The sequence below is a fragment of the Bidens hawaiensis genome, unplaced genomic scaffold, assembly GCF_021521415.1.
Source record: "Bidens hawaiensis isolate Kalapana, Puna unplaced genomic scaffold, B.hawaiensis_p1.1 tig00005922_1, whole genome shotgun sequence".
Classification (NCBI taxonomy): Eukaryota; Viridiplantae; Streptophyta; class Magnoliopsida; order Asterales; family Asteraceae; genus Bidens; species Bidens hawaiensis.
This window is the reverse complement of record NW_027491388.1, coordinates 123,374-136,507: the sequence shown is the minus strand read 5'-3', so window position 1 is coordinate 136,507 and position 13,134 is coordinate 123,374. Positions and strand designations below refer to the sequence as shown.

The 13,134-nt window shown below is 40.7% G+C and overlaps 1 protein-coding gene across 1 annotated transcript; it reads right to left on the bottom strand.

The window, feature by feature from the left end:
* Positions 1-11,677: 11,677 nt before the first annotated feature.
* On the bottom strand, positions 11,678-12,722 carry LOC143631008 (uncharacterized; the record flags this gene model as incomplete). Its single annotated transcript, XM_077099875.1, has 1 exon — positions 11,678-12,722. A coding segment is annotated over exon 1 (1,045 nt), but the record flags the coding sequence as incomplete, so codon positions are not given.
* Between the last annotated feature and the right edge of the window lie 412 nt (positions 12,723-13,134).

Sequence of the window (13,134 nt, the reverse complement as noted above, 5' to 3'; positions counted from 1 at the left end):
AGAGATTGTTTGCGGGGTGTACAACCGTAGGGTTTAAGTGGGTATGTTAATTGATTAGATTCAGCAGATAGGCACCTTCTTAGAGACCGGGAGGTGATAGGGAGTAAGGTCGTCTCATAGCTTTTAGTTATTAGGATTAGGATCGCGCAAGAGCGGGTTCGGTTCTTGTCGGGTTTGGGTTTGTGAGCTATTAGTTGACCTAGTTTAAGTTAAACTAAATGGTTCATCTATCCTTGGTTGCGTAGTATTCGTCTCCATTAGGGTAGTGTGTCGGTGAGACCAAGAGGAGAGTCGACATTAGAACACTTTAGCAATTCATAGCCCGGTTTGTAAGTGTAAGTTAGGGTTTGTTAGTGAGACCGAGAGGTGATCTAGCTTTCTTGATTGAACCTTAGTTGTGTCATCCTTAGATACCGGTGTCATGAGATTCTTCAATCCATTAGCTTATTATATCTTCAATAAGATTCTTACCTAGGTAGACGTTTTCTCCATTGATATGTCTCATTCTCAAAGTTTCGTCTAGTCTTTTTAGGTTAAGTCTTTTAAGTTAATTAAAGTAAGTTAGGTCAAATAGTTAATAATTAAAAATCAATTAAAAAAATATTATTCTTAGGTGAGTCTTGGTTAGTGTTAGGTATTAGGTACGTTTTCACATGTCCTTGTGTTCGATACTCGGACTTCCTTAGGTCTATACTATTTTCGATCGATACACTTGCCGGTTGTGTGTGGATTCGTTAGGATTTTCGTTTTATAAATTTAAAGCTTAGTTGTGAGTTAATTTGAAAGAGCATCATTAGACACACATCAAGTTTTTGGCGCCGTTGCCGGGGACACGGTTAGAGACGTATTGAGAACGACTCGAGTTAGGACTTACCTTGTTTGCTAGTTTAAATAGTTTAGCTAATTTTAGTTTCTTTATTTATTTTAATAGTTGTATGCGACGTACTCGATCTCTAGGACCACCAGAAGCCGAAGGATTTCCCGAACCAGAGAGAGTTGCGTGAGAGATGTCGTAATAGACCGTCTTCCAGTTCTTCTACGTCTGTCGGTAATACATCCTCTTCTCCTACTTTTTCTGAAACCGTCATTAGGGATAGGATTATGGGCGACGCGATTCCACCACCGAGGATGACAGTTGCAGACCGGGCCCGTCTAGTCGATGGGGGCGCGAGATCCAGCATTGCTCCACCAGCCATCGGAGTTTTGACGAATTGGCAGATTCCATCTAACATTCTGAACACCATCTCTCATTCTGCTCAATTTCACGGGTTGCTCCATGAGAACCCACATTCTTATCTCACTCGCATTACACGTATTTGCGACACTTTTCATCTTGTCGGCGCATCCGAAGACGCCATAAAACTCCGTATCTTTCTGTTCTTACTCGTTGATCATGCAAGTCTGTGGCTTGAGTCCCTCCCACAGGGATCCATTGCTACTTGGGATGCCATGCAGACCCAGTTTCTTGAGAAATATGATCCTTCGGCTAAGGTCGCTTGTTTGCGTAACCAGATTCATATTTTCCAGACGGAGGACACTGAGAGCTTCTACGAGGCGTGGGAGAGATTCAAAAATCTACTCGCTTTATGTCCGAACCACTACAAGACTAGGAAGTTGTTGAAAAATTCTATAACGGAGTGACGTACGCAACTCAGAGTATGCTTGACACTGCTAAGGGAGGCAAATTATTGAAGACGAATGATACTGATGAATGCATTGCTTTATTTAACGGGTTAGCCATGAGTGGATACCAACGACCACCCGCTAAGAGCACCAAAACCGTCGACTCCCTATCATGCGGCATGCATCCGGTCGACACGAGCACGGCACTTGCGACACAGGTTAAGGCGTTGGCGAAGAACGTGAAGGACTTGCAGGTGAAAAGTAAATTGTGCGAGATCTGTAGAGGTGGGCATGATACCGTTCAGTGCCCTGTGGGTTTCCAGGAGGAGGTTGTAGACTTTGTTAATAATCCAAACCGAAATCAGTACTCTTTCAATTCTTATAATTTGGGGTGGAGAGGTAACCAAAATTCCAACTGGAGGAACGGAAAGCAGTCCAGCTTCCAGCAGCGTCAGAGTCTTTTCCACGATTCTAGTGAGGGAACGAGTAGTGGAGAGAAGAAGCCCACATTAGAGGAGATGATGGCACAGCAGACACAGATACTATCGCAGCTTATGACTCGAGAGGATTCCCGTCAAAGAAACTCAAGAGAAATTTTGGGAGCACGAGTCGTTCATGAGGAATCAAGGAGCATCAATTCAAAATCTTGAGCGGCAGATGGGAGAGATAGCAAGTCGTCTGAATGAGAGGCGCCAGGTACACTTCCAAGTAACACTAAACAAAATTCGAAGGCGTTCGGGAAGGCTGTGACGACGAGGAGCGGTGTAGGGGAACGTAGCGAGCCCGTGAGTCAGGAGTCGACTAGAGGAGTCATTGACGACCCTGCGGTATATGTAGAGGAGTAGGTAGACGAGGAGATTAAGTTGGAGTCTCCACCGGCCAAGGTGCATCAAAGGCGCAGCCCAGGAAGTACAGAACAGGCCGAGAACCAGCCATTAGCCAGCACACTAGTAAGAATCTACAAACCTAGACTTCCATATCCCGAGAGAGTCCGTAGGGATAGAGACGAGGAGCAGAACACCAAATTTCTTGATCTTTTAAAGCAGCTTCATCTTAACATTCCATTCCTTGAGGCACTAACTCAAATGCCGAAATTTGCAAAGTTCCTTAAGAATATTCTTTCGAATAAAGAGATGTTAGCTGAGGTCTCTTCCATACCATTGAGTACTGGTTGCTCTGCAGTATTGCAGAGAAAGTTACCAGAAAATATGTCCGATCCTGGGAGTTTCATGATTCCCTGCATCTTGAGTGATAATACGGTTGTTCATGCACTGGCGGATTTTGGTGCCAGTATTAATCTCATGACGTATTCCATGTATCTCAAGATGGGTCTAGGCGAGCCGAGGCCTATCCGTATGAGTATCCAGCTTTCTGATCGTTCTGTGAAATACCCTCAAGGTGTGGTCGAGAACATGCTAGTTCGTGTCGACAAGTTCATCTTCTCGGTGGACTTTGTCATCTTGGACATGAACGATGATGATAGTGTCCCACTTATCTTGGGCCGACCATTCCTTGTCACTGCACAGGCGCTGATCGATGTCTGCGAGGGTAAGTTGATCTTAAGAGTTGGGGATGAGAACGTCACCTTTGACGTTCGGCAGTCACTGAAACACCCCAAGTCCGCTGATGACTCCTTATACTTCATTGATACCATCATGGAACATGTTGGGGAGTTTTTCAGCGAAATATATGGAGGATCTGCCTCCGACACCCAGATTCTCTGTAGGGAGATTCCAGAGATTGAGATGGTTGCCATGGCCAATCAGTCATTAGATGACGAGACCGAGTCGCATATCCCTGAATCTGGCGTGTCTGCTGAGATCGTACGAGACGATCCGATGAACCGACCTTCTGTCGAGAGTCCTCCTTCTTCCTTAGAGCTTAAAGATTTGCCCGCCCACCTTGAGTATGCGTTTTTAGATGAAGAGGGAAAACTGCCGGTTATCATTGTATCTGCTTTGATGGAGGTCGAGAAGGAGAAGTTGTTGAGGGTGCTACGAGAGCACAAAGAGGCGAATGCATGGAAGATTATCGACATATGATATTATTACCGTTGTGTTAACAAGCTCTTGGAACTTTTGAGAAATATAATAATAATAAAAGAAGAGATGGTTTGCATATTTGATTTGGGAAGTGTCGGTAGGCCCAACTAGCTTTGATAGTCCTCTTTAGTAGATTTTATATATATAATAATTTTAAAAACGGTGAAACCGAATTTCGATGCTTAGGGAGGATTACCATAATCTGAAAACTTTGAGATGGTAAGAATTAAATGCACTCAAATCAGTCCAGCTTCCAGCAGCGTTAGAGTGTTTTCCACGATTCTGGTGAGGGAACGAGTAGTGGAGAGAAGAAGCCCACGTTAGAGGAGATGATGGCACAGAAGACACAGATGCTGTTGCAGCTTATGACTCGAGAGGATTCCCGTCACAAAGAAACTCAAGAGAAATTTTGGGAGCACGAGTCGTTCATGAGGAATCAAGGAGCATCAATTCAAAATCTTGAGCGGCAGATGGGAGAGATAGCAAGTCGTCTGAATGAGAGGCGCCAGGTACACTTCCAAGTAACACTAAACAAAATTCGAAGGCGTTCGGGAAGGCTGTGATGACGAGGAGCGGTGTAGGGGAACGTAGCTAGCCCGTGAGTCAGGAGTCGACTAGAGGAGTCATTGACGACCGTGCGGTATATGTAGAGGAGTAGGTAGACGAGGAGATTAAGTTGGAGTCTCCACCGGCCAAGGTGCATCAGAGGCGCAGCCCAGGAAGTACAGAACAGGCCGAGAACCAGCCATTACCCAGCACACTAGTGAGAATCTACAAACCTAGACTTCCATATCCCGGGAGAGTCCGTAGGGATAGAGACGAGGAGCAGAACATCAAATTTCTTGATCTTTTAAAGCAGCTTCATCTTAACATTCCATTCCTTGAGGCACTAACTCAAATGCTGAAATTTGCAAAGTTCCTTAAGAATATTCTTTCGAATAAAGAGATGTTAGCTGAGGTCTCTTCCATACCATTGAGTACTGGTTGCTCTGCAGTATTGCAGAGAAAGTTACCAGAAAAGATGTCTGACCCTGGGAGTTTCATGATTCCCTGCATCTTGAGTGATAATACGGTTTTTCACGCAATGGCGGATTTTGGTGCCAGTATTAATCTCATGTCGTATTCCGTGTATCTCAAGTTGGGTCTAGGCGAGCCGAGGCCTATCCGTATGAGTATCCAACTTTCTGATCGTTTTGTGAAATACCCCCAAGATGTGGTCGAGAACATGCTAGTTCGTGTCGACAAGTTCATCTTCTCGGCGGACTTTGTCATCTTGGACATGAACGATGATGATAGTGTCCCACTTATTTTGGGCCGACCATTCCTTGTTACTGCACTGGCGCTGATCAATGTCTGCGAGGGTAAGTTGATCTTAAGAGTTGGGGATGAGAAAGTCACCTTTGACGTTCGGCAGTCACTGAAACACCCCAAGTCCGCTGATGATTCCTTATACTTCATTGATACCATCATGGAACATGTTGGGGAGTTTTTCAGCGAAATATGTGGAGGATCTGTCTCCGACACCCAGATTCTCGATAGGGAGATTCCAGAGATTGAGATGGTTGCCATGGCCAATCAGTCATTAGATGACGAGACCGAGTCGCATATCCCTGAATCTGGCGTGTCTGCTGAGATCGTACGAGACGATCCGATGAACCGACCTTCTGTCGAGAGTCCTCCTTCTTCCTTAGAGCTTAAAGATTTGCCCGCCCACCTTGAGTATGCGTTTTTAGATGAAGAGGGAAAACCGCCGGTTATCATTGTATCTTCTTTGACGGAGGTCGAGAAGGAGAAGTTGTTGAGGGTGCTACGAGAACACAAAGAGGCGAATGCATGGAAGATTATCGACATATGATATTATTACCGTTGTGTTAACAAGCTCTTGGAACTTTTGAATAATAATAATAATAATAATAATAATAATAATAATAATAATAATAATAATAAAAGAAGAGATGGTTTGCATATCTAATTTGGGATGTGTCGGTAGGCCCAACTAGCTTTGATAGTCTTCTTTAGCAGATTTTATATATATAATAATTTGAAAACCGGTGAAACCGAATTTTGATGTTTAGGGAGGATTACCATAATCTGAAAACTTTGAGATGGTAAGAATTAAATGCATTCAAATCAGCACACCACCACATGTCCATCTTTTTACGAGCTTAGAAATAGTTATATATTTTAGGGTGATATAAAAGATCGAAAAAAAAGTATGTTTTGAAAGTTTGTTATGAAAGTTATGTATTGTATTATCAAAAGTTGTTCAAGAAAAGCAAATGCTTGAGAAGAAAGTTATGCATTGTAAAATGCCAAAGAAGCACTGTTTAAAGTTAGTAAAAGAGGCCAAAGATGCACATACTAGACGGGACTTAGAGTTTACGTGTTACCTTGGGGATAGTGACTCTGAGGATACACTATTGGCTCAAAGTTCTTAGTCAATAAATATCAAATTAGGAGTTTATAGGACAAAGTCCAATAATATTTAGGAATAGCTCATACGGCCTCCACATGACCATTCATCCATCAAAATTTCACCGAGTGCATCTAATTAGTATCATCAACGAGTCCTTGGCTTATGGTGATTTGTCGAACCATTTTGCTTCGACTCTAGTCTTCTAGCTCTCTTTGTCTAAGATGGGGTAGGTGTAGCCTTAATTTTTGGAATTAAAACGTATAACGCAAAAGGAGGGCTTGATTGGCTGGTGACTGGGTTTAAGTTGACAAAAATATCGGCAATCGCGGTCAATATGTCAAGCTGTTTCTTCTGTTTTGATAATGATTAATAATCTGAGAGTTTGTTATTTTTCACTTGGTTATGATCCTGTGTAGATTTCTTTTTCAGGGACGAAAAAAAGTCTTAAGTGTGGGGATGTTTGATGTGTTGTAAAACACACTTACTTTCCATACCTTTTTATCATGTTTTAAGTGCTTAATAGTATAATAAATAATAGTCATGGCTTGTTTTTATATGATCTTACAAAGTTTAATAATTGTTGTAGGTTATGAGTTTTACAAAAGAAAATGTTCGGGTTTTTGAAGACAAAAAGAAGACTTTATGATCAAGTTTGAAGAATACAACTCAAAGCCCGACCCAAGCCCACAAGAACCAAGCCTTTCAGGTATTATTATATAATATATCATAAAAATAAAAAAAACCCTAACAATTGGGCAGCCCCCTATTCCAATCGGAATTTAGAAGGAAGAAAAAATTAGTTTGGAGAGTTGGGTATTGTGGTCGGCTAAGAGGGTTTAGTGAGTTGTTTCCATTAAGGAAACACACAAGATTAAGTTGTGTGGCTGTAGAAACTCACGTGGGCAGCTAAAAGAAAATAGTATAATATAAAAAACTCAACCAAAACCCTTACAATCTGGTCCGATCGGACAACTCCATTGCAAAGGGAAAAATTGTTTTTTGTAATTGTTGAGCCACGAGGAAGAAGAAGATCATTAGGGACGGTTTCGGACAGAAGCTCGGGGTATTTTTCATCCAGAAACTCAGCCATAATATTAAGTATTACATCCATAAACTTTGTTCTTTTGTTCAAGATTCATACTCTTTTGATTTGATCTTTTAACTTGAATTGTTTTGCAAGTAAAGTGAAGATTGACTTGTGTTTGATTGTTATTGAATCTTGAATGAGTTTAATTATGTTTATGTTGAGTTTTATGATGTTTAACTTAAGTATTAGCTGCTGTCCAAAACTAATGTTAGGCTAAAGTAGTTAGTTCTACCTAGGTTAGATGAATATTGTTAGGTTTTAGTAAGTAATATGGATTGTTGATCATCATGACTTGAATTGTTAATGAAAATTTTGGTTTAGCATTGAATTAGGTTGTGTTTATTGGCTGTGTTTTTATTCATTATACTCATATACCTCGTTCTTTGATTGATTGAATCGGTTTTGGTTGATTTTAATCTTTACTTTGTGTTTAGAGATTGTTTGCGGGGTATACAACCGTAGGGTTTAAGTGGGTATGTTAATTGATTAGATTCAGCGAGTAGGCACCTTCTTAGAGACCGGGAGTTGATAGGGAGTAAGGTCGTCTCATAGCTTTTACTTGTTAGGATTAGGATCGCGCGAGAGCGGGTTCGGTTCTTGTCGGGTTTGGGTTTGTGAGCGATTAGTTGACCTAGTTTAAGTTAAACTAAATGGTTCCTCTATCGTTGGTTGCATAGTATTCATCTCCATTAGGGTTCTGTGTCGGTGAGATCGAGAGGAGAGTCGACATTAGAACACTTTAGCAATTCATACATCGGTTTGTTCTTAAAATCAACTAAGTGTAAGTTAGGGTTTGTTAGTGAGACCGAGAGGTGATCTAGCTTTCTTGAGTGAACCTTAGTTGTGTTATCCTTAGATACCGGTGTCGTGAGATTCTTCAATCAATTAGCTTATTATGCATTCAATAGGATTCTTACTTAGGTAGATGTTTTCTCCATTGATAAATCTCATTATCAAAGTTTCGTCTATTCTTGTTAGGTTAAGTCTTTTAAGTTAATTAAAGTAAGTTAGGTCAAATAGTTAATAACTAAAAATCAATTAAAAAAAATATTATTCTTAGTTGATTCTTGGTTAGGGTTAAGTATTAAGTACGTTTTCACGTGTCCTTGTGTTCGATACTCGGGCTTCCTTAGGTCTATACTATTTTTTATCGGTACACTTGCCGGTTGTGTGTGGATTCGTTAGGATTTTCGTTTTATGAATCTAAAGCTTAGTTGTGAGTTATTTAGAAAGAGCATCATTAGACACATATCAATAGCCTCGATCCTCGAAGGATCAACGTGTATTCCTTTCTCATTGACAACGTGTCCAAGAAAGTGAACTTCCCCGATCCAGAAATCGCATTTTGAAATTTTGCATACAGTTTTTCTTTCTTCAGCAGTTCTAAAATCAACCTTAGGTGTTTTCCATGCTCTTGCTTGGTTCGTGAGTAGATAAGTATGTCATCGATGAATACGATCACGAATTATCCAAGTGTAAGGCCCCGTTCCCGGTAGCCCTACTTTAACGTTGGATTTATTCATAAACACAGTTCTAAATATCATAGTTAATTAAAAACTTTCGCGGAAACGTTAACTTTAATCATTCGGTACAAAACATTAATCTTTTCTTTAAAACCATAACATAAAACATTATATTTAAAACATCATTTCTTTCATCTTCAGATGCCAGCCGTTCAATCCATGCCATGTGCCATCCTCATGCTAACTCTTCAGCCTAATCACCTGCGTGCATACTAAAATTCAGCTACGCTGAGTGAGTTCTAGTTAGTCAGGCGATATACAACACATACATATATCATACATACATACATACATATCCGAAGATACATACATACTTAATCAATTACCCTACTACCATACATACATACATATCTACAATCACTAAACTCAGTCTACCGAGAGTACGTTCATAGTCTGCCGGCTATACCTGTACTCAAGGTCGTGAACACGTAAAAGGTCTGCAGTCCTTAATTATGTTCACCAAATTATGGTACGTGCAAGGTCCGCAGTCCTCCCCTATACCATCCTATATTAACAACACCTACAAGGTCCTCAGTCCTTTCCTATGTTGCAACCTAAATCATAGCACGCTCTCCTATGCTACCACAACACAAATACAGCACGTATAAGGTCCACAGTCCTTATCTACATTGACGTTTATTATCTATAATACGTATAAGGCCCACCATCCTTATCTACGTTCACATCTATCATCAATATCACGTATAAGGCCCGCAGTCCTTAACTACGTTCCCATCTAACATCTACAACATGTATAAGGCCCGCAGTCCTTAACTACGCCACCACATGCCAAGTCTATGTCCAACGGAAGTTAGAGAGATTTTCCGACCTAACTTACTATGTCGGACATAGAACTTACATACCATTCATATACTTGTATACATGTACAATAAGTACACTGTAGCATAAGAACACGCTAGGCGTTCTTCACATCCTTCGTTTAACAGTCACACCCCTTGTTGGTACGTGCAATATCCGAAGATCTTTCACGCCCTGACAAGTGTTCATTTATAATGTTCATACATCATCCATATATTACATATGACATTTATATCTTTATTTATAAACTGACAGTACGCGCAATATCCGAAGATCGTTCAAGTACGACAAACAATCAATCATATATCAAAATTATTTATATAGTCATATCTTTGACTATCACCTGGCAGTACATGCAATATCCGAAGATCGTTCATGTACTAACATCATCTTACATAAATAGTACAAGGCATACACTTACCACTTAAGATAAGTGTATTAACTATCATATCGAGTATGCACACAGCCCCAAAAACATAACAAGGAAGTGGGGCTAGAAACTCACCTCAACTCGGTTACTTCTTCCGTTAATGGTTACTCCTTTCTTTGGCTAAGCACGGCTAACTATATAACAATTACGCGCATTGATTACTATCACTCTCCATATCGCATTTCTAGTTTAGTTATTACCCTCAACAAACGGGGGTCTGGGGGCAACGCCCCTGGCAGCTGGGTCTAGGGGCGGCAGCCCCTAAAAGGGTCCAAGGGTCAGAGCCCCTGGCTGGGGTTGAGCTTAAATTATTATTTCCATTAACCGCCTTAGAACATTTTCCACTAGGATTTTAAATTATTATTTTATTCACCATCTCATTTTCTATAACGAATTAAGCCTAATTCGTTATCAGATCACAGTCTAATTCGTTATCTAGCACATGATCTGATTCGTTAACCAGCTTCGTTGTCCTGATTTGTTAGCTGATTCGTTATCTAGTTCGTCATCTTTCGTAACGAATTGGACCTTTATAACGAACTGGTCTTTTAACGAACTGAACCCTTAACGAACTGGGGCTTCATTCGTCAGTTCTTCCTTAACGAACTACTAAACGAATTGGAGTTAGTTCGTCATTTATTCCTTAACGAAAGGCTTAACGAATTGTGTCTGTTTCGTTATCTCCCATTGACAAATGACATAACGAATTACCTTCTAATTCGTTAAGTCTCCGTTAACGAACTAGGTTTAGGTCAGAATGTCAGAATATTCTGACATCCTCGTACACACATTCTACGGCGCCGCCGTTGCCGGAATAACGGGATCTCGCCGGAAAAGCGAGATCTCGCTTATTTCACCAGCATTTTCACCGTTTTTCGTCCCGACGATCAGATCTGAGCTAGGGTGATCCCTAAGCCAATCTTAGATTCGGTTCATACCCGATTCCACCCAGATCTCGTAACTTTAACGGTTTAACGGTTTCGGCTCGTCGTTTCGTGACTAAATCTAACGGGTTTGGATCTCTACAATATCATACTTCATTACCTCGGGTCGGGATCGATTCTTCTTGGTTTCGGCTAGAGAGAGAAAGTAGGATGAGAGAGAGCTAAGTGTGTGTTTTGGTGATGTATGGAATATGTGTGAAATGAACGGAAAAATGGGAATTTAAGGTTTATATAATTATGGAGCATGGGCTTAAGCCCATGGTCTCTTCTTTCTTTCCTTCATGACCCAAGTCAACAACCCATGTCCATTACCCAACACTAGCCCGACCCATACTAACTCCTACTTTATTTAATTATTTCCCCTCTAACCCGAGTAAACTTCCTCACTGACAATAAATAATATAATTAATATTATTTTAGAAATTTCGGGATGTTACACCAAGTATGGCTTGTAGACTCTATTCATCAAGTCCATGAATATAGCTGGAGCATTTGTCATTCCAAATGGCATGACCAGAAATTCGTAGTGGCCATAGCGAGTTCGGAACGCTGTTTTGGGAATATCTCCTTCTGCTACTCTGAGTTGATGGTATCCAGAACGTAGATCGATTTTTGAATAATAGCTAGATCCCTGCAACTGATCAAACAGGTCATCAATCCTCGGTAGTGGGTACCAATTCTTAATTTAGCTTGTTCAGCTCCCGATAATCGATTCACATACGGAATGATCCATCCTTCTTTTTGACGAACAGAAATGGAGCTCCCCAGGGTGAAAATTTAGGTCTAATAAAGCCTTTATCCAGTAATTCTTGAAGTTGATTGGAAAGTTCTTGCATTTCTGACGGTGCTAATCTATACGGAGATTTGGCTACCGGTGCAGTGCCTTGAACAAGATCTATCCTGAACTCAACTTGTCTTTCTGGAGGTAAACCAGGCAAATCTTCAGGAAATACCTCTGGGAAATCTAGAACAACTGGATTGTCTTCGAGTTTACGCTCCTTGGCTTTGGTTTCGACTACATTGGCTAAGAAAGCGGGATATCCTTTTCGTAACATCTTCCGGGCTTTCATCACATTGACAAATTTCAAATCTGCGTTGCTTTGATCGCCACGGATTGATAGAATTTCTCCATAAGGAATGGGCATACGAACTAACTTCTCAGAACAGACAATTTCATCCTGATTCCTAGATAACCAGTCCATTTCTACAACGATGTCAAAGCTGCCTAATTCAACTGGCAAAAGGTCGATCTCAAATTTTCGATTTTCCAGTTGAATGGCACATCCATGAATGATTTCTCTGGTTTCTATAAGTTTCCCGTTGGCTAATTCTATGGAATATTTGTTTTCTAATTTACTGGGTTTAATGTCAAGTAATGGTTCAAATTGTTTTGAGATGAAACTCAAATCAGCACCCGTATCGAAAAGAATGTAAGCATAATGGTTATTAACCAGAAACGTACCAGTTACCACAGATGAGTCCTTACGTGCCTTCTTTGCGTTCATCTCAAATGCTTTCCCCTTTGAAGTCTGACCCTTAAGTTTTGGGCATTCATTCCTATAATGTCCTTCAATCCCACATTCATAACATTTCCTCACACTATGATCCATTGATCGGACATCATTTACATGTACCATAATGGATTTTACCACAAGTGTTACATCAAGATGTTTGATTAGTGTTTCTAGGGTTAGCAACAAACAAACGACCTGATCCTTAGTTCTTTCCTTTCTTAAATTGACCTCCTGAGTTACCCATCCATTTCCTTTTGTTATTTCTAACATCGACAACCTTATTCTCCAATTCTCCTCCATCTCCAGTAGTTTTCTTTCCGGCATCCTTTTAAACCAAAATACCTTTACGAACCGCATCGTCAGTGAGGGTTTTCGCTAAAGCACGAGCAGACTGAATCGTATCGGGTTTTGAGGAAGTCACCATCCCTCTAATCTCTGGTGCTAAACCCCATATGTATCTCTCGATTAGAACATATACCGGGGTAACCAAACGAGGTAGCAGTCTAGCGAGCGCATTAAATCGTGACGTGTACGTATTAACGTCAGCTCCCTCCATATCTAAATGCCAGAAATCATACTCAATTTTCTAAAGTTCGTTTCTAAGACAATACTCTTGTAACAACATGTCCTTTAACTGCTCCCAAGTTAAGCCATATGCTGCCTCTTCTTCCTTATTCTGGATTAAAGAATTCCACCATTCTAAAGCCTCATCTTGGAAAGAACAAACTCCGTATTT